The 23834-nt window shown below is 35.2% G+C and overlaps 5 protein-coding genes across 16 annotated transcripts; 2 read left to right on the top strand and 3 right to left on the bottom strand.

Annotated features, from left to right (window-relative positions):
• The first annotated feature begins 1099 nt into the window (after positions 1-1099).
• On the top strand, positions 1100-4348 carry LOC127258520 (uncharacterized). The gene is made up of 7 exons (XM_051285384.1): positions 1100-1507; positions 2299-2452; positions 2531-2584; positions 2665-2756; positions 3228-3454; positions 3691-3867; positions 4016-4348. Exons 1-7 carry the CDS (start codon positions 1308-1310, stop codon positions 4123-4125), a joined length of 1014 nt encoding a protein of 337 aa, XP_051141341.1. The 5' UTR covers positions 1100-1307; the 3' UTR covers positions 4126-4348.
• Positions 4349-5500: 1152 nt separating this feature from the next.
• On the bottom strand, positions 5501-6504 carry LOC127258241 (protein MKS1-like). The gene has a single exon (XM_051285017.1). The coding sequence runs from the start codon at positions 6465-6467 to the stop codon at positions 5670-5672; it is 798 nt and encodes a 265-aa protein (XP_051140974.1). The 5' UTR covers positions 6468-6504; the 3' UTR covers positions 5501-5669.
• Positions 6505-7544: 1040 nt separating this feature from the next.
• LOC127257830 (uncharacterized) lies at positions 7545-14394 on the bottom strand. Of its 6 annotated transcripts, XM_051284311.1 has the most exons (15): positions 14297-14394; positions 13389-13566; positions 13077-13211; positions 12905-12967; positions 12706-12826; positions 12267-12590; positions 11981-12062; positions 11688-11913; positions 11235-11600; positions 10393-10878; positions 10177-10326; positions 9831-10001; positions 9700-9747; positions 8999-9435; positions 7546-8356 (listed from the first exon to the last, which is right to left on the bottom strand). In XM_051284311.1, the coding sequence occupies exons 8-15, from the start codon at positions 11701-11703 to the stop codon at positions 7727-7729; spliced, it is 2304 nt and encodes a 767-aa protein (XP_051140268.1). In that variant the 5' UTR covers positions 11704-11913; positions 11981-12062; positions 12267-12590; positions 12706-12826; positions 12905-12967; positions 13077-13211; positions 13389-13566; positions 14297-14394; the 3' UTR covers positions 7546-7726. The 6 variants fall into 6 exon arrangements, with proteins under 6 accessions (XP_051140271.1, XP_051140268.1, XP_051140267.1 ...); XM_051284314.1 differs by having other exon boundaries at positions 7545-8356; positions 10393-10869; positions 13389-14394; XM_051284310.1 differs by having other exon boundaries at positions 11981-12102; positions 13389-14394.
• A 721-nt stretch (positions 14395-15115) lies between these two features.
• LOC127258503 (pentatricopeptide repeat-containing protein At2g26790, mitochondrial-like) lies at positions 15116-18960 on the bottom strand. 5 transcript variants are annotated; one of them, XM_051285356.1, is made up of 4 exons: positions 16171-18960; positions 15975-16045; positions 15619-15876; positions 15116-15466 (listed from the first exon to the last, which is right to left on the bottom strand). In XM_051285356.1, the coding sequence occupies exon 1, from the start codon at positions 18676-18678 to the stop codon at positions 16204-16206; it is 2475 nt and encodes an 824-aa protein (XP_051141313.1). In that variant the 5' UTR covers positions 18679-18960; the 3' UTR covers positions 15116-15466; positions 15619-15876; positions 15975-16045; positions 16171-16203. The 5 variants fall into 5 exon arrangements, with proteins under 5 accessions (XP_051141313.1, XP_051141310.1, XP_051141311.1 ...); XM_051285353.1 differs by having other exon boundaries at positions 15117-15466; positions 15619-15842; XM_051285354.1 differs by having other exon boundaries at positions 15117-15461; positions 15619-15842.
• Positions 18961-20213: 1253 nt separating this feature from the next.
• On the top strand, positions 20214-23602 carry LOC127258255 (small GTPase LIP1). Of its 3 annotated transcripts, XM_051285039.1 has the most exons (8): positions 20214-20733; positions 21145-21314; positions 21769-21860; positions 21938-22079; positions 22247-22539; positions 22989-23042; positions 23138-23265; positions 23346-23602. In XM_051285039.1, exons 2-8 carry the CDS (start codon positions 21299-21301, stop codon positions 23377-23379), a joined length of 759 nt encoding a protein of 252 aa, XP_051140996.1. In that variant the 5' UTR covers positions 20214-20733; positions 21145-21298; the 3' UTR covers positions 23380-23602. The 3 variants fall into 3 exon arrangements, with proteins under 3 accessions (XP_051140996.1, XP_051140995.1, XP_051140997.1); XM_051285038.1 differs by lacking the exon at positions 21145-21314; XM_051285040.1 differs by lacking the exon at positions 21145-21314 and having other exon boundaries at positions 20215-20733; positions 21728-21860; positions 23346-23601.
• The last annotated feature ends 232 nt before the right edge of the window (positions 23603-23834 follow it).

Here is a 23834-nt window from a genome sequence, read left to right as displayed (position 1 = left end):
AGACTTTGGTTTTTAAGAATGTGATATAGGGTTGGTATTCAAAATTAGCATTGAATTTAATATTTTTGGAAAATTAAAAGTAACTGAACAAACTCTTTTTACAATATGGTTGTCATACGGAAAATCATGTATATATATTCTGTTCATTTAGTATTTTTTAATATAACAAATTTTCAAAAATATTAGTATTAAAAAAATATAAATATATATATATATATATATATATACTATGGATGAAAAAATCAATTTATTTTAAAATAAGTGAACAAACTAATTGTAGTATGCTGAAAACTTGGGTATGCCAAACTTTGATATATTCAAGGGTATGTTTCTTTACCAAAATTTCTCCAAATTTTACTATTTTGTACTGTCTTTTTAAAAAAATATACTCCTTCATTCTGAGAGTGATGTTTGCTTTTTTCAAGTAATTTTTTGAATATTAGTATTATATTTGATTGTAATGAAAAAGGACAAAAATACTCTATTAAATACTCTGTTAATACGATGTATTATAAAAGTAATGACATTTATGTAATATATTGTAAGTTGAAAGGATATTTATTATGTTAAGTGGATAGTACAATTACTGAATTAAAAAATGGTAACCTTGTTTTGGGACGGACGAAAATAAAAAATGGTAACCTTTCAATGAGACGGAAAGAATATATTTTTTTCAATCACAAAATATTTCATCAAATATTATTTTAATATAAAAATTAAATTAATTTTTTTCAAATTCAACCAAAAAAACACACACTACTGCAAAAAAATTTATTTAATTATAATTAAATTGTTCATATTTAAAATAATAATATATATTTATTTAATGCAATTTAGTCCGAGCTTATAAGAAATAAAATGAGTATCATGAAAAATTTACTACTAAACAAAGAAAAAAAGAAAAATACTAACTCAAGTATATGGATAGAGAGAATATTAGTGAAGAGAGAGAGAGAGAAACACTGATTCATTTTCTAACTCCAATTATTCATTCCTCTATGATTTATTTTTTTTCATTTCCTCATTTTGTGGATATGCAAACATGACATCAGATATTTTATCGGCCGCCAGAAATGTCTGTACCCATATAGTGTAGTGTGTGTTATCTTTACCCAATTTAGATTCCAACGAGAGAGAGAGAGAGAGGCTTCCGAGAGGATAGAACCCAAAACAAAACCCTCGCCTCCATATCATTTATTTGAAGAAAACAAGGAAGCACTTCATACTCATACCCATGAATTGATTCGAAGCAGCGGGAGGAGGAGGAAGACGAGGAGTGATTATTAATAGTAACTTCTTCTGGCGCCATGAACTGTTTTTCAACTTCCTTCAATGCCGTAACTTCCCACTCGCTCTGTTTCTCCAACCCCAACACCATCATTACCGACGCTACTTTTCGGAATAATGTCGCGGGATTTGGATTTCACACCTCTCTTCGTCCTACGCCCATCTCCTGCCGCTCGCCTCAGATGGGTTCCTTCTCCGATTCCGATTCCATCGATTTGAGGTTTGTCTTATAAAGGCTTTCATATTTGTGGCCGGATTGTTGCTCTGAAATATGGTGGGTGGAACTTTTGTTGTGATTATATTCGATTTGTGTGTGATATTCCCTGCATTTTTATTTTTATTTTTATTTTTTTTTGACATTGCATCATTTCACAAATTAGCTGAAATAAACTTAAGAAATGCAAAAGAATAAAAATAAGGAACAAATTTCTGTCTTTCCCACTAATTGTTAGTAATATCGTTTGCCTGCCTTTCTCTATAGCATGTAGTCCATTTGTTGACACCAAAAGGTTAGAATATCACTATTTGGACATATTCGGGTAACCTTACAATTACGAAAACATTATCAGAGAGTGTTTAGATAGTAGGATCAAGGCGGATGAATCGAAAAATCACTACAATGGATAACTCTCTTCGAATATACTATCACTTGACTAAGTTTGGTTTTTCTGTTAGAAGCTAAGAGTAATAATGGGAATGCTGTCTCAATGTTTCATTTCATAAAAACCTTGAGGTAAGAACTGAGCTTGGTTATGTTGAATTAGGGGAAGTAGTGGATAAGTGTAGGTTTTTTGTTGCATGAAGAATTTTTTCAAGGAATCTGCAGCTCATGCTATTTTCTAGTTGCTTTTAGGAAATTCGGAAAATTTCTTCTACAATCTACTTTTCATTGATAATTGGTTTGTTCTCTTTCTTTATGCGGAGTCTTTCTTCATGAGTTTCATATATTGCTTTCCCTTTTATTTTTTATTTTTCTAACAATGTTGTAACGACGCACTTGTTCCTTTGTAGGCAACCAATACGCTCCTCTATGTCTATGCCTCCATTTAGTGTTGCAATGAGTGATAATACCCCGCAAAAGAAATCGTATAAATGGCAAAGAGTATTGCTTAAAGTAAGTGGAGAAGCACTTGCGGGAGATCAAACACAAAACATCGATCCAAAGGTTACATTTTTTGTGAAGTTCATTTATTGAGTCCTCTGTGCTTACTGCTTATGTTAAATAATGAAGATGCCTGTGCAGATAACAATGGCCATTGCAAGAGAGGTTGCATCTGTTACTCGGCTTGGTATTGAGGTTGTCCTCTTCCCATTCAGAATATCTGGTAGTCATTCTATTCAAAATATGCATCTGACCTGTGTTAATAAGTGTTTCAGGTCGCTATTGTAGTTGGTGGGGGGAATATCTTCAGGGGGGCCTCCTGGGTAGGTAGCAGCGAGCTTGATCGATCTTCTGCTGATTATATTGGGTACCCTTTTTTTTCTCTCTTTTTAATGGAAACTTTTTTTGTGCTTTATTTCCGTTGCTTTGTAAGTTTGGTATTGTGAAATGTTAGGGCTATGCATCTTGCTGGTTTGCGGTGCTTACTGTGATATTTTGTTCTTATTTATCGATTTGCTGTGGTTGACACATGATTCATATGCCCGACCGCACGTAGCTGGAGAAATATACAAGAATACGAAAAAACTTTATTAAATATACAGCAGAACAATTTTATCATATGCAACCGTAGCAAAACTAAGCGTTAGGATCTTATGAAATTTGATTTCATTTGGAGTTTCCAGTTTGGAGTATTTTCGTCGTTTTCTACTTTTAAACAGTCATTCCAAAATTTCATGTGAAGATTGATCTTAATTATTTCGATGGAACTAATGGCTCTGTATTGTGTAAGTTTTAACTGTTTCAGACGGTAATGATTTTAAGCTGTTTCATTGTTAAGGATGTTGGCAACAGTGATGAATGCAATATTTCTGCAATCGACGATGGAAAGCATTGGCATCCCGACTAGAGTCCAGACAGCTTTCCGCATGTCAGAAGTGGCCGAACCGTACATACGCAGACGGGCTGTAAGGCATCTAGAGAAAGGAAGGGTTGTTATTTTTGCAGCCGGAACTGGGAATCCCTTCTTCACCACAGACACAGCTGCAGCGCTTCGGTGTGCTGAGAGTGAGTCTCTTTCTTTGACATTAATGCTTACATTAGATCAATATATATTTCTATCGCAGAAAAATCTTGTAAAAAATTTTGGTATTTTGGTGTTATGTTTTCTGTATCTTTTTTATCGCGACTTGTTTTGCAGGGGCTAATATTCAACATACCGTATAATGCTATGTCTGTTGTCAAATTTTTATCTAGTTTGAATTATTGTAGTTTTGAATACTCCAAACTTTTCATGCTTTCAGTTAATGCTGAGGTTGTGCTGAAGGCAACAAATGTTGATGGAGTGTATGACGACGATCCGAGGCGCAATCCTCATGCTCACCTACTCGATACTCTAACTTACCAAGACGTCATTTCGAAGGAACTCTCCGTGATGGATTTGACTGCCATTACTCTGTGCCAGGAGAACAACATTCCAGGTGATTCTTCATCAATCCTCCATAATTAGCATGACTGTTGTCGACATTTCATGAAAATCCCTCCAAAGCCTGTGAAATACAATCAATATATATATGTTTATATATTATACGAATAAGTTCGATCCCCCATTGTCTTTCTGTAATGCAGTTGTGGTGTTTAACCTGAATAAACCGGGCAACATCGCTAAAGCCATTAGAGGAGAGAATGTAGGGACTTACATTGGAGGAGATCGCAGTTCTGCCATGACCAAGGCTTGATAAAAAATTGTGAGTCTGCCTACAAGTTATTATCCTCTTTCAAAATTTCTGGAAATTGCATATTTTTATACATATTATATACGACAGAATTAGGATTAAGCGCAGCCCCTTGTTCTGCACAATGCAATTCATTTCTTCATCTTCAGGATCTTGGAATTTCACAAATTCTTGAATTTTTGACACTCCAGATTTTGTGAATATATATTATTGAATTTTAAGTTGATGTTTGTTTGCAGACTTTGTTGGTTTGTATAGGTTTGCAGTATTATTTATTTATTTTGTGTTTGAACATGTGATATATATATATATATATATATCCCATAAAAATATTACTTAGGTTTTTTCATGTATAATTTTAAATTGAAATCAACATTATTTATTTGGAATATTTTTTCAATAAAAATATAATTTATTTTTTTTTAAAAGAGGAGATTATATAGAAAATTTATTAAAAAATGGACAAAAATTAATGTGATAAATAGAGAAAAAAAATAGTGGTAAATTATTTATTATTTATTAAAGTAGAAATAATAAAATTGTGATCACAAGTTTAATGAACAAAAAAAAAAAAAAAAAAAAAAAAAAAAAAAAAAAACAAAACAAAAGAAAGACAACTTACATAATTATAGCCAACCCAATGGAGTATTTTTTTCCAACAAAAATATTACTTTCAAACACTACCCACAATATTATCCATAATCATATATATAAGGACTCATTTGTTTTTAAAAAAGATGATATAATGGTACGAGAATAAATTTATGATCGTAAAATTATGAATTTAAATTCTCTAACTCTGTCAATTTTACATGTAAATAGTAAAAAACAAATCATATAAAAACTCTTTTAAAATACTTATTTTCTAAAGTTTTGCTATTATATATTAATAATAATTTTCTAAAGTTTAACACCAAATACTTATTTCATATTACAAAATATTCTATCAAAACTTTTTAATAGTAAGTAAAATCTTAAAATCTATAATACATTATCTATTAAGTATATAAAAACAGAAGGAAACAATAATCAGAAAAAGAAAGTTCTAGGTTTGTTCCAATGTATTTTGATGTTTCTAAAATAATAAAAAAAATTCGAATTATAATAATAATAATTTACCATAATATAAATAAATATTTAATTAATATTTTGAATAAAAAAATAAATATATGATAACAATATTTAAAAAAAAAAATTAAATCATTCATAAGTAATTAATAAAAACAAATTAGAGAAAACAAAACCAAACAAACTTGTGTAAATTTACTAGAAAAATTCAATAAATTTCCTAACACAATTTAATTAGTCCCATAAAAAAGCTCATTACTATTTTTTATTTAAAAATTAAGAAAACAAATTAAAAGCTACAGCCACAAAATGAAGCCAACAAATTAATGGGTATTTTTTTTATTAAATAATAATTAATTTGTTCCCACCTATGGATCCCAAATTTCCACAATGCCCACTTTCCTCTATGTAGAAAATTCAGCAAATCTAATTTCAGATTAATTTTTTCAAAAAAAAAAAAAAAAAAGAAAAAAAAAAATTTAAAAGTCAAAGAATGGATTGAACAGATCGAAGGAGGAAGACGACGACGGCGACGGCGACACCATCGGCACCGAGAAAAGCGTCGACGGGCTCGGGATGAACATGTTTCCGTACGCCGTCATGAACGGGTCACCCGCCGGAGAGAAGAATCCCGGCGATATAGGCGGCAGACTCGCCGGCGCCGGTGAGAGTACGCCCGATGCTCTGCCGGAAAATTCCACCTGCGAATCATCCAACAGCTCTCCGATCAAATCTCCGCCGCCGCCGCCGCCGGCTATATCCATGGCGGTTATTTCGCGGTCCTTGTTAGGGCTCAGCTTCTCGATCGAAGCTAATCGAGCTGCCGGAGATAGGTCGCCGGCGGCGGATCCTCCTTGCCCTTGGGTGTCGGCGGAGTTTCCGGTGAGGCGCTGGACTAGATTCATGAAATCTGTGACGGTGGTGTGGATGACCTTGGGGGAAACGGCGTAGATTATGACGGGCTGCCGGTCGTCGGCGGCGGGGCGCGGCGGCGGCTCCGTCGGAGGGTGCGGCGGCGGCTTCCGGATCTTGTGGGAGTCCTTGTTGACTTTTAGGGCGGTGGGGCGGGGGCCTTGCAACTCTTTTCTCGGGGAGGGTCTGTTGCCGCCGCCGGAGAATAACTCCGGTGGGATGTTCATGAGTTTATAGCCGGCCGGCCGGAGATTTGGGGAGCGATTCACCGCAGAACTCTGCGAGTGTGTGAGAGAGAAAAGGAAGAGAGAGAGTAAAGGAAGGTAGAGAGAGAGAGAGTGAGTTCTTGAAGTCCAATGATTCATTTAGACAAATATTTTAAGATATGGACATGGATACTTTTAACTCTTGCCATTATTTATCAAAAACGGTTTTTTTTTTTTTTTATTAAATAATAATAATTATTAATACATATTTTATGAAATTATTATGATTATTATTTAATTTGTATGAAATAAATGGCATTGATAAAATTATAGTCATGGGATGTTATGAATTTTAAAATTTTAAATCTTCATCGGATTCAAGGATTTGATCATAAACTCTTTCCAAATTCGGTCTCATCCTGAATTGATATTTTTATAATTTTATATTTGTCAACTTCATTGATTTTTGTTACAACTTTCAAGCATATGTATTAGTAACTCTCAACTATCAAATTTTCACAATATGGCAATAGCTGCACTAATGTCATTGCAATTTAAAATATTTGATATTTAATACCTATTTTTTTTTTAAAATGATATTATATTATACTATGACTTTAGAAAAATAAAAATACATATATATATATATATATTTTATAAAACAATACCGATTTTCTGGGTTGGCTCACCCAATATTTTTGAGGTCGGACGGATCCTGTAGCCTATAATTTATGAGGCATGCAAAATCGATTATGAGCCAACCTTTTGTCTCAAAAAATTTTTGAAGTAAAACTTAATCAAAACTTCATACACATACATGTGTTTTGTATATTATAAATTTAATCTATCAAGATATTATTTAAAATAAATGAATATTTTATATAGTATATTCAATTCAATTTTAATAAATTATTGTAATAGCTTTTAATTTTATAATTCAAACTTGAAGGTCAACTGTAATAATTTTTTTAAAAATATTTTGAAATTACACCTATAATATTGCTGTATATTCAATGTTGACATATTAATTATCAAAATCGTACTAATTATATATCAATTTAAATATGTTGAATAGAAATAGAAATAGTATATTTTAATATCAGTAATTTGACTATATATTATCCTATCTTGTGACGAAATATTAGTTATTTTGAATTAATGTGTTATTTCTATTCGTTGGTTAATTGTTAACATTGATTTCTTAACTTGATTAAATCACATAGGGTTAATTGAGTTTTTTTAGTGTCGCGGATTAGAACACTTTTATCATTTTATTCTACTAAATAAAAAATTATTGCATTTTTAGTCAACGGGGACTGGAAATGCTTGCTACATAGCTCGCTGGAGTACACGGGTGCGCCAGATCACCGACACCTGGCAGACACGTACCACCACCGTCGTCAGCCGGTTGGAGGAAGTCAGCCGGAGAACCGAAGAAGCAGCTTCTTCGGTTTCTTGAAGATGGTGGATCCATACGTCCGGTGGGTCATCTCTACCAAGATCGGAAACTGCAGGATCGAGAACAACGCAATGGGAATGGTCGAAACCACGATGATCGGCACGCTGATCCACTCGACCTCCTTGTGCAGAATCAGGAACAGCGCCGACCCAAACGAGGCCATCATCGTCACAATCGAGAAGAAGAGGCATATCAGCCCAAATATCAGTTTCGTCGGCAACGACCTGAGGAAATCCTTCTCGGCGTACCTCGCCGTCAGGATCCCCAGGAACATCAGCACGGAGGTGCTCGAGCTGAACATCGAGATGGCGTTCGAGACCATGAAGAACAGGAACGGTCTCTGCTCTTTTCCCAGCAATGTCGGCAGGCCGGAGCTGTTCTCGTTGCCGCCGGGGACGGTGAAAGCTGTTGTGAACATGACAGCTGCTATGAGCGTGCCCACGATCATGCTCGATCCAGCGGTGTTCTTCATCCAACGCTCGGCGTCTTTGAATAAGGCTCGGTGCTCGTCGCTGAACACCGTGCTCGGTGTCTTGTTGTTCTCGTTCGCCTCTTCTTTCAGCTTCGGCTGCACGATGCTTTCCACTTCCTGTAAACGAATGTAGACGAACTTAATGGCTGCATTTCTCAAATAGTTCGAGCTTTTTAGGTGAGACGGTCTCAAATTTGAGTCTCATTGTCCTGATTTGCGGCATACCCCGCACTTGCTGCGTTTCTCGAACAGTTCGAACTTTTAGGTGAGACGGTCTCAAATTCGAGTTCCACCGTCCCTATTTGCGACATACTCCACTTACAACATTTTTTGAACAGTTCGAGCTTTTAGGTGAGACGGTCTCAAACTTAGTCCCACCACCCCATTTACATCATACCCCACTTGCAGCATTTCTCGAACAATTTGAGGTTTTAGGTGAGACGGTCTCAAATTCGAGTCCCGTCGTCTCTATTTACGGCATACCCCACTTGCAGCATTTCTCGAAACATACGAGCTTTTAGGGACCAACTGAAGATGGATTGGGCCAACTAACACTAGTATGATATTGTTCGATTTGGGCTCACACAAATTTGTTTTTGGGCTCGGTGGAGTTTATGTGAAACTTATAAGATGTTAGAATTTCTTCACATCTACCTATGTGAGACTTGATTTTGCATTTCAACAATAATGTTCAGATTTGCGCACTTCATATCAGAAAATATGTAAGATGATACATTAAGAAATATCGAGATAACATACCTTATACCACTGCATTTCTCTTTGCATCTGCAAGGCAGCTCCCGAGACACGTTCGAGTTGATTTGAAGGGGACAACTTCGCCGCTAAATGCAGATAGTTATTTCCAAAAAGATCATGTCGGCGGGCCATGATGTTCTTCTTCGTGCCCAGGTTGTATATGAGGCTGAAGATGTTCTCTTGTCTCAAAACTATGGCATGTGAGAAAATCGTTCTCCCTTTTTTATCTTTTCTCCATACGATCTCCGGTTGGTATTTGATCATTTCGATGATGAATTCAACAATACCATGCTTGATCGCGTCATAAATGATCTTATCAACATCCATCTTTTCAAGCTCGGACTTGCTCATTTTCCTCATTTCCTTAAAAATGCAGCTTAGGAGCTTCACTGCTTCGTCGTGTATCAACTTTCTGTGGTGTATGCGCTTGATTTCTGGAACTAGAGTCAATACAAAATCGATGTGAGTACAAGAGATTTACTGCAACTTTACAATATAGTCGAAATTTAATAACTTTAGCCAAGTAATTTCAAGAAAACTAAGATTAATGTGATAATGTAGCATAAGAAGCACAAAATGTGAGTAATATTCTATAGTGTTTGTCTCTCAAGTCCCAATATTATTACACCCGAAATAAAATGGGGAGAAGATTCGAATTAAATTTTGTTATATTATGTACTTAAGTACATTAAAAGTATAGTTACCAAGGCAGCGCAAAATGCTCCATCCGAGTATGTGCAGCAGCCTCAGCACTGCATAAGCATAATTACTTGGTAAATGAATGGAAAATAAGCTCTACAAAAAGATATCCATGAAAAAGGAATCGAGATGATACCTTGAGCCTTTATTCGTTGGCCTATGTGCGCCGTTTCAGAGCTCTCCTCATCGCTCACTTCCTTGATTTCAATGCAGTGATCATTGCAACTCTTCCATCTCTCAATATTCTTGTGCTCCTCACTATGGGATACTCGTTGAGTTTCCCATGGCGAATGTATCCGCACACCTACTTAAGTGACATTCATTCAGTGAAACTATAAAGTCATAGGACTTAATCGAATGACTAAAAGCACATGGAACAATACTAGGCTATTTAACAGATTTCTGACTATGGATATGACCAGGTATATTAACCATCTACACTTTCATATGAACAACGAGAGTAATGCAAACAATATACTTACAAGTATAGATCCATTTTTCCCAGAACAGAAGTTTGGTTGCACTGGGGAATGCAGACGGTTTATGGGCCAGTATTTTAAGGGTGTAATTGCCACTATGATCTGGGGTTACACCAAGTCTTGGATACCGTTTTAACAGCATTGAAGCTACATCTGCAGTACAACAAAAGACAGTTAGAACTGAGACATTGCATTTGTATCGAATGCAGATTAACTTACCGTAAATCTCAGCAGTGATAAGGCAGTTAAGCAGTGTAGCTCCATTCTCACCATACTCAGGACTTAGCACTTCTTTAGGGGTAACTTTGTAGAGATAATGAACCATATGTTTTTGTCCATACTGTGCAGCAACAATAACCGGAAGATGCCCATCTTCGTGTTCATTATCCATCTGTACCAAGTGTCTGTTTTTATGTACCATTAGCTTAGCCAGTTTATCAGCCCCATCGATAGCAGCTAACGAGAGGGGAGTGGCTCCATATTCATTCGTTAGTTCCAAGTCCTCAGGATTCATCATCTTCACTAATTCCTCAGCTAATCTTGTCTGTCCTGATAGAAGAGCAATGTGAAGAGCTGTGTCTTTGTGAGAAGAAATTCTTGCCCTCATTCCATCTGGGTTGTGTTTAAGGAAATCTAGCACTGCCTTCAAGTTGCCTTCTTCAATGGCCTTGTATAAGATTTCATAACCAATGTACTCTGCCATTCCTTATCCAGAAAAGACCAGGAAAACAAAGGTTTTACATTTAATATTGTAGAATAGGCACAGAGAAAATTAAGTGTGAAGATCTACATACTTGAGAGCTTGAGCTTGAGCTAAAGCAACTTAATTTACAATTTTTTTTCTTCAAAAACTCGGTTAATTTCTAGTCAAGTAGAAAGTAATTACAACAATTTTTTTTCTTCTGATAACAGGTAGTCTAGCTATAACCATTGAGGTTGTGGAATGAATCAAATCAAGCCTAATTAGGTGGATAATTAGCCTAGGAACACATTCGAAGCCTTAAAATAAATAAAATATATCAATGTGAAGAGAAGAAAACACATGATGATGGAAAACTAACCAATGTCTTCATGCAAGCTGCTTTCATCCTCATGATCCGAAGGATGAAATGTATGTGGTGTTTTCACTTTTTCGGCCAAGTGATTCCAAGCATAACGAGCAGAGATGCGCACTTGTTTAAACTTGGAATAAATTGCCGGCCCACAGGACATCTTGATGGCATGCAAGGCCAGTGCATTCTTCCTCTTCCACTCCTCATGCTCCTGTTTTTGGTTCCTGTCTGGTTCGATCTCCTTCCCCGAGACAACTCCCCAGAGTCCATGCCCAACAAGGTAATTCTTCAGACATACCTTCCAGTATTCATAGTTATCCTCAGTTAGCTCCTCTGGTACAATTCCGAAACCTGCTCTACTAGTTCTCCCATTGCCTATTCGAAAAACATGTATATGTTAATATTACCAATATAGTGAAATATGAGAAATACATTCCTGAAAAGAATGGCAGATTAAATTACTTGAACTCTTGGTCATTATCCTGGCCAAACTATTCCTGCAATTTTGTTCTACTGAGAATTCTTTTCGAGGTTTTTGAAGTGCACCGTTGTGTATACATATATATATATATATATGTCATCCTACTGAATAGTAATTACTGTGATTCACATTTCACCTCACGGAATTCACATTTTAGTGGCCAGTGCCCTTTTTGATTTTTTTGGCGTTCATCCTTTTACCAATCCACTGCAGAAGATATGAAGCATGATAAAGTGATAATCCCACTACTAAGAAGCTGCTCTTTGTGCATTACCTTTTTCTCTTGCTCATCTGTTGAAGCAACGAAGAAGCACACCATAGCCCCCCTCCCTGATGAGCCCAGCGTAATGAATTTCCTGTCCAGATGCAGATAATGTTCCAATTGCACGATGAGCACTGAAGAAGTTGGTTGAAATTGACTCATGAATTAAAGAAATTCAGAAGTTAAATAAGCATGGATCGATTGATCGCCGACCAGAAAAAAGCAATTCATACTCCCAAGGTCAAAACAATATACGAAAATGGAGTATATTTGTGGACGCATCGCAAAATTGAGTCACCTTTTCCGCCGGGTGGTCGAGTCTTCTTCTCCCACCGCCATAGCCGCGTCCATTCATACGACTAACTTTCTTCTTCCTGCTGCATCTTTCCACCATGTTTTTTCTCTCTCTCTCCGACACTCCCACCATTAGCAGCAACCTAACTGTGCTGCCACACCATTAGAGCTTCAAACCATGCCTTGAGTATTAGTTTCACCTATGAAAGAGGTTCCACCTATATGCAGTTTTTAGCATATGAAATTCTTCAACACTGTATAATTCGATGCCTCGTCCATGACTAACTCGATCGAGTTTTCCGTAGGAATTCCTCAAGTCATGTTCCACCTTTCAAGTTCCGAAGAAAAATTTGAGTCAAACTTCATTAAAAGAGTCAGCTTGTTAAGGAATGAGGAGGTCATTCCCTTAAAATTTGATATATGAATCTTGAAACAAATATCACCTCTGTAAATAATTTCTTGTCAGGAATGTTTTGGTTCAACAGTTGTTGCTTCAGAAACTCTCTCTTCCATGTAAGAATTTTCTTCAAAACCAGTTCTTCATATATTCTCACATGTGAAGCTCTGTAAAGTTCCAGACATGTCACAATGCACAGATAGTAGCAGAAAAATGGTCAATTGATGTGCTAGTGATGATCTTACCTATAGAAGATAATTCTCATTAGTTTCAGCCCAGTGGATCCTCAGAATGAAATTAACAGTTCCCTAAATTACAAAAGAAACAAAATTTTATTGATGTTTTGTGGGCTAAATTTTTCATCAGATACAAATTAACCAAGGCCTTCAATATTGAACAAATAAATTTGGTGATGACCTTCTTCCTGAAATTCTTGACTGTGTCTTTAATGGCTTGAAGAGATGAGAGTTGCAAAGAAAATTCATTCCAATTCTCAGAAAGTTTCCTTATAACAGCAACACTAGATTTTATATTATCCATGTATATCTTGTCCTGTCAAAGCCACCACACGGCACCATTGACATATTTTCAACAAGCACAAACATAACTTATAAAGAGATTATCTAAATCGAAAATCAGAGGGATAATGTGTTCAAACCCTGCAAAAGTTTCATTTCCAAGAGATATCACTAGTTACATTAGAATACGGGGTGTCCAAGTGAAACTTACCCACTGCTTTTACCCCATCCATCAAAAGAGTCGACAACAGTAGCCAAGTATTGAAAGAATTTATGATCTTCAGGGCATTGAATCAGAGCAGCAGCAGTGGTGGCCGGAAAGTTGAACAACGAACCGTTAATCCTTTGATGCTTTAAGAGCTGCTTCCAATCACAATAGTCACCAAAGCCTAATTCAAGAAACACTCAATTCAGATCAAGCACATAAATGGGATCTCTGTTAACGATTTCATAGCAATTTTTTTTGAAAAAAAGAAAAGAAAAGAAAAGAATAAAGCACGAATAGCTTTAATTCAAGTAGATTGGGAAACAAAACCTAACTTCTCATCCTCATTCTACAGTAACAATCGATTGACACAATAAATACATCATCCACGGATGCAATGCAACACCACATAGTAAACCAGTAACAACAGTCAACATATGAAACATAACCTCCAACAAGGAGACCATAGGGATAAATGAGAAAAAGAAATACCCAGACAACAAAGTTGTTGCCGTGCATTAGCTCTATGGAAATGAATATAAAGGTGAGGTGAGGTGAGGTGAGGTGAGGTAGGGTAGGGTAGGAAATAACACATAATCAAATATGCATGGAATTGAAATCAAGCACACAAATTTGATGAAATTCTCATGATAGCAAAAACATAATTGAATCCAAGAAACATGCAGAGACAGACCACCAAGAACACATTAAATCCATCCAAAAGAGAACATAATTTTGAACCATAGTGCTAAATTCTTAGAATCTGATTAAAGAAAATGGTTGAGAAGAGCAGAAGAGCAGCCAATGGAACTTTCAGAAGAAAAATGGAACCACTTCCAGATGAATTGCAATTCTTCCAAAGAAGACAATGGAGCCACTTCCAGAAGACAATTCTTCTCCATTGACGATTCAACCTTAGGCAAGGCAGTTCTCGAAGTCAGGCCAAAAACGGCGGCGATGAGACGCTCCTCTCTTCCTCTCCCTCTGAGACGCTCTGATCTCTCTCTCTGATTTCTTGAAATTATTATGGAATTCGTTGTGTGAGTGCTGCGCAAGAATAACTAGAATAAATACTTCACGCGCCTAATTACAACGGTAACATTACTTCCAAAATTAAGTAACGGTAAGATTACGGATAAGGCAATAATCAGTTCTCTTAGCTACTTACCATATTTATAACTTTTTCAAATTTTATTAATGTGCTATAAATTAAAACATAATTCAAACAAATTTTATAGGAGTATTATATTATGCTCTCTTTAGATATGTTTTATTATTATTATTGGATTTGTTTATTCTGTATTTTTGAATATATGTACATATTTTTTATATTAAGTATAAAAAAATTATATTTTAAATATAAAAATAATAATTTATATGCATTGGGTAAATTCGGAAAGCCACCAGGCCATCCCTTACGGACAACACTATTTATTTATTCAACAACACTATTTATTTATTCAACTTAGTTTTGTTATAGTGTAGGAAATAAAATTTTGAGACGTGGGATATTTCTTTTACTTTTTTAATAGTATGATAGTATGCTTGTATTCTTTATACAAATACATTATAATCAATTTCATAACGGAATATTATTAAAAATGTTTATATAATTATTAATTTATTATAAAAACCAATAATTTCATCCAAAAAAAATATATACTCTCTCTACTAAATATCCATTTGCGATATTTGTAATGTTTGGTAGATATTACAGTTATAAAAAAAATAGATACTTTGTTACCAGACAGACTAAAATAAAAAAATTGGATACTTTGTTATTATCAACACTAATATTAAAATTTATAATAACAGAGTTATATCTATCACTTAAAAGATATAAAATGCATCAATATATAACAATTTTTAATAGAAAGTGATAATTATATGTTAATTGAACAAAGCCAGCCAGCCAGTTCTTGCTTTGCTTGCTATCCATTCGGTCGCCACCATCATCTTCATCCTGGCTTGGCCTGGGCGGTCATTGTGGAAAATCAATGGCCCTCCATATCTGTAAGTAACTCCGGAATGCATCATCTCCCCCACCAAATTTGTACAGCAACTAACTCTTCACCTAAACTAAACTAGACAAAAACAGGACAGCCTTAGGTTGATTGATTGTAAACAAAACACACAAGTAGTCATTGTAACAAGTAATAAAGTTCAGTTCAGTTCAATTCAAACATAAAAATTTATAGAATAAGAAGGAATATTTTGAGGTTGAGGCCTGACTCACTGAAAGGTTTGTAGTCAATGATAAGTCCTCGCCAGTTTTAGTATTTTGGAAGGCTGTTGGATCTAAGGGGTTCAACATTCTGCTGCATAAATACGAAAACTACCTGGAGTCGAAGCAGAGATTCATGCGTATAATATAACTTGGCTGCATGAACGACATTGTCTGAAGCTTGATATGAATGCACTAAATCAATATCCCAACCAATGTGCTTTAACTTTTAGTTCCTGAAAATTCATGTACTTGCACTGTTAATTTTCCCTGTTTCATAGTGACAATCAAGATATATATCAGGAGAACAAAATACAAATATAGTTGATCTGCGAGACAAAATAAAATCACTACAGATAGTCCAGTACCGAATCGAAGGTGCATTCTTTCGGACAAGCCCAAACCAATCACTGAATGTCAGACCTTCCGATTGCTCCATCTACAAATAATCAAAAGGGTGTCAAACAACAGGGTCCAAATAGATCCCAAATGATTTTATTTATTAATATTTGAAAAAAGATGAATAAAATTGCCATAAGATAGCCAGATCAAGAATTCGCTTACTGTCAAGGAAATTCCAGGAATTCAATGTTGAAACTATATAATTGTCTCCCTTGCGTTCCATTGATTCCATATTGATACTGTACGGAAATCAGGCTTTATTCCCTTTGATAACATATCCTCCAAGAGACGTGAAGCCTTTTTGAGGTCTCCATGCCTACAATAGCCAGATAATAGAGCCGTGTATGCGACAGTATCAGGTAGCAAACCCTCTTCAATCATATCATTGAAATAGGAAATAGCATCCTGAAGGTTGTCTGATTTGCACAAACCGTCAATTAAAGCTGTATATAAAACAACATCAGGCTTTAATTTCAGCTGTTTCATTTCACAGAGAATGGCCTCTATAACTCTCTTATTTGCTTCAGTATCATTTCGAGTACGAGCCCTTATCACACTAATTTTATTGTATCCATCAAGCAGGACCGTATATGTAACAATATCGGGCCTAATGCCCCTTTCTTTCATATTGCTGAAAAGATCAAACGCTTCCTTCAGGCAATTCACTTGACAATAACCATTCAACATTATCGTGTATGTAATCAGATTTGGAGATAATCCCCTAGCAATCATACCGTCAAGTGCCCATTGGGCAGTTTTCATATCCCCAGCACGACAAAGCACTGCAATGAGCTTCCCATACATTGCCCTTGTGGGGCCGTTGCCCGAAGAAAGTAAAGCTTCAAATAGCTTTATTGCTCGGTCATTTTCACCTTCCAAACAAAGGCTGCTAAGAAGCTTTAAGCAAGAACTCTTATTTATCAGTATCCCTTTACTGAACTGTTGAAGAAAAAGTCTATATCCCTTGGTTGCTTTGCTCGACTCACAGTACCCGTTAATCATTGCTGTATAATTTTCTACACTCTTCTCTTTCAAACTACTAAAATATATTTCAGCATCTTTCACTTTTCCTCCGCAACAGAGGCCTTCAATGATCATGCTGTGTGTCACCATGTCCGGAATTAAACCTTGCGCGTTCATATCAATTATAAGGTCAAACACCCCGTCTAAATGGCCATGCTGAGACAACCCACTAATAAGGACGTTATAAATGGCATTATCAGCTTCGATACCTCTTTCCTTCATTTCCTCAAATAAAGTTTTGGCATCCGCAAGCCTTCCTTGGCGACAGTAGCCACTTACCAAAGTGGCGTAGTGCTTAACATCTGGCATTAGATTTTTACTCTTCATCTCTCCAAACAAAGTGAGAGCCTTGTCTAAATCGTGCATTTTGCACAGAGCATCAATAGCAACGTTATATGCTACTTCATCAAGAAAGATGCCCGAATCCTTAAAGTTCTTGAATTGCTCCACAACTTCAGAATACATTCCCTGCTGGCACAAAAACTGAAGAATTGGTGTGAGAATGAAACAATTGGTCGTAACACCTTTTGCTTCCATCTCACAATGGATAGCCAAAGCTCTACTTATATCCCCCGAATCACAATACCCCCGAACCAAGGAATGGTAGGCAACTCTATCAGCAACCAGCCCATGTTTTTCCATGTCATGTAGCACAATCTCCGCTTTATTCAAATCTTTTTCATTGACAAATCCCTGAATCACAACAGTATATACATGTGCATCAATTGGTTCATCTTTGGCTCGCAAAGCTTGTAGAAGCTTATAGCCGGCATCCGATCCTTCACGACTGCACAACCCCTGCAGATAAGCTGCATAGGTAAAAGAATTAGCAGCAACCCCAGCATGGTCCATCTCCTCAAACACCTCCACAGCTTCTTCCAAACTTCCTTTTCGACAATACGCCTTAATCACAATACCATAAGTGTACACATTTGGACTCAGCCCAGAACTTCTCAGCTCCTTATAGACCTCAATGGCATCATCCAATTTCCCATGACAAACCAACCTATTGATCAGAAAATTCCACGACAACAAAGAAGGAACAACACCATGCTTCTTCATTTCAGAAAGAATGCCTATGGCCTCATCAAACATGCCTAAAGCCACATAACACTTGATAATAGAACCAATAGCCCGATGCATCGGGCTTTTCCGATCGGCCTTAAGCTCATTTACCATTGCCTCCAACAATTCTGATACCTCCAAACATTGATTCTCATATTTCGAGAGTATAACATCCTTATACAGAGAATCCAATGCCCTATCCATACGCCAACAACAAAGTATTCCAATAATAGCCAAGTAAGTCTGCACACTATGCTGAAAACCCTTCCCCTTGAGTTTATTGAAGAAATCCAATGCGTAAAGAGGTTCGTTATGCAGATTTTTCAGAATCGCAACAACGCTAGAAGAAGTTAATTCCACAGAAACGCCACTACCTCCAATGTTGTTGCAGTGATTCGTTGCGTTAGCACCGTTTCCAGAATAGCGACTGGAGTACTCAGAACCGGAGTCCGAGAAATAGGGAGTGGAATGTGCAATCGACGGAATCGATTGCAATCGAATAAACTGGAGATTCTTAACAAGCTTCCTGGAAGAAACACACCGGATTGTGGAAACCAAAGTCAGACGATTCCATACACACATGAACGCACCTGATGAAACCCTTCCCGACCTAATAAGGGATTTTCCTAAACCCTCTACATCAACGATATCAGGAAATGCTTAAACCCTCGGGTACAGTGAAGTCTATTAGATATCAGGGTGCGGAACATGTAAAATCTGAAGCAATTCTTTTTTCAATCTTGAGTAATCTTCGCAGCGGAACTCAAGGTTTTCTGCCGGTGGCCGGAGGGTTTCTTTGACATGGCACCGGCGGCGCCGGCGAGAATGGGTCATGAATTCGACATCCCTTGGCTGATAGCCACGTCAATTTTAGGTTAAAGATAAATATTTGTTCAATTAATTATTAATTATTGAAGTAAGAATCATGGGCGTTTTTCTTCCTAATTATATTTTTAAATAAATAAATAAATAGAAAAGAAAAATCTCATTAAAATGAAATCCGGTATAAAAACGGTTTGAACTCACGATTTTACGGTAAAAAAAGTTCACCCCTTAAACCTATGTCATTCCTTACCCCATTATATAGCTGGATAATTTTTATTTTTTTTTTATTAAGAAAAAAAAAAGTGTACATTTAATTAGAATTTGTTTGTTTTTTTTATTATTTGAAGCATATTTCAATACTATTTATTTTGTATTGTTTTTTTATAAATAAATATTATTATTTTTCATAAATTATTGTATCGAAATATTATTATTATATTAAACGTAAATATTAGTATTATATTGAATTATAATAATAATAATTAAAAAAAGATAAACATACTATTATTAAGTATGTTATAATACTCCATTTGTCATATTAAGTTGTTATTTTTTTATTTTTTTTAAAAACATAAAATTATTATTTTCTAATTTAGTAATTGTATTACATGTCTAACACAATAAATATCATAACTTACATTATGTTACTTATTATTTTTATATTACACAATACTAATAAGAATACTTTTGTCTTTTTCACAACACCTTAATATAATACTAATATTCCATCCGTCCTATTGTCATTTTTTATTTTCGTTCGTCTTAAAACAAAGTTATTATTTTCTAATTTAGTAATTGTACTATCTACTTAACATTAACATAGTAAATATCTTTCTAACGTCGTTACTTTTGTATTACACAATACTAGTAGGAATATATTTGTCTTTTTTCTCAGTGTAATTTATTATAATACTAATATTAAAAATTTTAAGTGTAAAAGGTAAACTGTAACCTTACACTCGGATGAAAGGAGTATTAAAATATCTATATGAAAAAATAAACGATAATCTTTCTCTGAAACAAAAAGTATATAAAAGTATAAAAGTAAAAATGTGTAATGTATTATAAGTAGTAAGTTGTAAGTTGAAAATAATATTTATTATGTTAAGTAATTTTTATGTACAAATGATTTCAAATCAAAAATCATTTTTTTTTTTTTAAAAAAAAAGGATAAACTACACATTTTATTTTATTTTATTTTAATTTTTTTTAAGGTTGAAAGAGCAAAAATATTCGAGTTGAAGAGCTAAACCGCCAAACCGTTTAAACCGTCGGATCAACTCAACGTAATTTACTGCCCGTTGCGTTGCAATTACATCTCAGATAGTTTCCTCTCCATCGTTGCGATTCTGTACATCTGATTTGAACACCGAAAAAAAAGTGTTCTGCCCTCTCGGAGGGGAATGTTTTTTTGGTTGTATGTCTTTTTACGAGATTGCTGGGTGAGAATTTAAGTTCCAATTGATTAATTATTTCGAAATTGTTGGTTTATGATGAATCTCACGGGAATTTACGAGACTGGTTTCGGGGAATCGATTTCAACGTCAATGTGAGATGGATTGTCGGTTGGAACCTCAAAGACCTAATTGGAGGAAGCGCTGTTTTACGTGGAGATTTGGGGTTTTTTCTTGATGCGACCGGAGGAGACATCTCTGTAGTTATATTTTGGGATACCTATAATTGTTTGAGGAGCAATTTTGGTTGTTTTTCCCTGAAGAAGGAGAAAAATGTTTGGAAGGGAAAGAGAGAGCAAAGAGCAGAACGGTGGGCGTCCTGGTGGACAGGTCAGAGTCCTTCTTGTTGGTGATTCAGGTAAATCTTGACATTCATTGAGATATCTTGCCTTTTCCATTATTGATAATGGTTTGAAATGTTTTTTCCTGCCTGGTTAAGAGATTTAACTAAGAACATTTTCACGAAAGATCTGTCCATCTTGATTGTGGTTATGTGCAGTCCACAAACATAATACATAAAATATAAAGAACATCTTCTAACAAGTGACTTCAAATCTTATCATGAATTTTGATTTTATAATCTTGTTGTATTTGATTTGGGATAGAAATTAGTAGTTTCTCAGTAAACTTATCCAATAAATTCTTCATATCTCATGTTGATCTATTCTTTTAGTTGATCCCACGTATCTTTATTTCTTCATTGCTTCAATTGTGTTCAAATGAGGCAAAACCATGTGTAACAATGGGTAAGTGGCATATTCTGTTTCAGGAATGTACTTGAGCTGGCTGATATTTTGAAATGAAAGAACCACCAATGATCCAGAGATGGATTAATCTCAATGTATAAAGTGACAATCTCTAAGAATAGAAACTGTTTTTGACAGAAGAGTGAATGTTCTATTTTCAGTGGAGTCTGGACATTTATGAATAGTAAACAAGGTGTGTTTAGCAGTTTGATCTATAATTGATCAGATTATCCCTTTTGAACTGTAAATGAATACGCAGACAAATTTGTAGAAGGGATATATTCTATATATATATATAATATGTATGTATAAACCAAACAATATGTGGGAGTTAAATCCATAAATTTATAAATAATCTTTAAAAAATAGGCCATGAGCTGTTCACAGTAATTTATGGATATTAGCATATTGCAATTTCTGCTGTTCCTCGACAATCTGTACTCATGGTGCACTTGTTGAAAATTTCCAAGATCAAGTGTATAGTAATGTTTTAGGGATCAATATTCCAGGATCTCAGAGGAACCAACTATTTCAATTTGTAAAGTCGAAAATGTGCAGATGATTCTCTACATTTCTGTAACATGTTCTTTCAACATCATTGTATAGTCAGCAGCAACTGCGCCAAAATTACCACAATCTTTGTTCAGGTGTGGGGAAGACTTCTCTCGTTCATCTGATCATGAAAAGTTCTTCAATAGCTCGTCCTCCTCAAACTATTGGATGTACAGTCAGTGTTAAGGTAAAATCCCAATTCTTCTTCCGAATGATAAATAGCTACCCCCGAGAGTAGCAGTGCCATTCACTCTTTCTGTGCAGCATACGACTTATGGAAGCTCTGTTAGCTCATCAAGTAGCATCAGAAGCGACAATGAGAGGGATTTTTTTGTTGAACTTTGGGATATATCAGGGCGTGAATGTTATAAAGATTGCCGGTCTCTGTTTTACTCTCAAATCAACGGTACGTTGTCTTTCTCCTTTATATAAGTAGGACTCTCTTTATGTGCCATCTGCCTGTTTAAGTAATGTTTGTTACATATTGGTGGATCTTTGTTTTTAGGTGTAAGTTTCTTGATCACAAATTTACAATCCCTTTTTCGCATGATATGACACAAACATTGGTTTTAGGGGTTATGTTTGTTCACGATCTGTCTCAAAGGAGGACAAAGGCGAGCTTGCAAAATTGGGCTGCTGAGATTGCAGAAAATGGCACATTCTTAGCACCATTAGCATCGGGTGGGCCGGGGGGCCTTCCTGTCCCTTACATTGTTATTGGTAATAAAGCTGATATTGCAGTGAAAGAGGAAAATGGTAATCTTCTCGATGTTGCTCGTCAATGGGTTGAGAAACAGGGTCTTCTTCCACGGAATGAAGAACTTCCGTTAACTGAGACTTTCCCTACTGGTGGAGGACTCCTAGCAGTAAGTTCTGTTTCAGGTTATGGCAATTCGAACCATTTCATACAAAAGTTTAGATAGACTTCTTGCCTGTGCATCTTATTAGGACAAGAGATCTTGCAATTAGAGGTAGGGATTTCGTGGAACTTAAATCCATTAAACTGGTTAATTGACCTTGCGAATTCTACATCAAAGTTTTATCGATTTTTGGAGTAGACATTATTCAAGAATTGCAAAATTTGTAGCCGTATATGAGATTTCTTGAGAAGCAAGTCCTTTAGTTGTTTGTTCATATGGATCAAATCTATTGTCTTGAGAGATGATGTAGAAACAGGAGGGGGAAAAATAAATATTCAATAAAAATGCAGCAGAGGAATGAATAAATTCCAAATTTTGCTTGAGTAATATATATGTATGTTGATGGGACTTTTCCAATCCTTGTAATATATATTTTGCACAAAATTGATGATCAGGCTGCAAAGAAAGCAAGATATGACAAGGAAGCAGTGATGAAGTTTTTCCAAATGGTGTGCAGATATCTATACTAATAAATAAATATCATTTAGTAATTTGTTTGTAATTATATATTGAATATGATATGATAATTTGTGTGTTTGTGCAGTTAATTAGGAGGAGATACCTGTTGGATGCAAGTGAAACCCCGCCGTGGTCTCAGGTGCAGTTTACTCGACGGCCATCATCATCAGGTGAAATTATAGATGAGGGCCAACTTGATGTTACAACTTCAAGGTAATGTTAGTACATTTGTTTAGTGTTTTGATTTGAGCCATGAAAAATCATGTGGATAATATTGCTTATAAATTTTGCAGTGTGAAATATAATATGCTTGCCACAACTGACTGAATTGATTCACTGCCTTCCCCAAGACACAGGTGCTAATATCAATCCATTCATGTGTGTACTTATTTTGAGGATCTGTTATGTTTTATTTTTCATTTTATATAGTATATGAATGTTATACTTAATATAAAAATTAATACTATATTTTTATAATAAATTTGTGCTAAAATAAATAAAAAATTATAGAGTATAAAGCATGAATCTCTTCTTTGATATATGTAAGCTCTTCTTTGATATATGTGTCTTTAATTAATTTAATCTTCCATATATTTATATTTATAATCATATATAGTTATATATCTTTTTAAGGATAGTCTTTATATGCTAGGCGGATTATTGTCATATCCTGTCAATTCAAATATTATGTTTGTAGTATGTTAACAAGACATTTTATGATGTATATTTATAGTTCATGTGTTATTGAGTTATAGTTTGTGTTAGTGACAGCAGTTATGGTG

This window comes from Andrographis paniculata, unplaced genomic scaffold (genome assembly GCF_009805555.1).
Source record: "Andrographis paniculata isolate CXL003 unplaced genomic scaffold, ASM980555v1 Contig59END, whole genome shotgun sequence".
NCBI classification, from domain to species: domain Eukaryota; kingdom Viridiplantae; phylum Streptophyta; class Magnoliopsida; order Lamiales; family Acanthaceae; genus Andrographis; species Andrographis paniculata.
The sequence above is the reverse complement of the archived record's forward strand: the minus strand, read 5'-3'. Positions and strand labels throughout refer to the sequence as shown.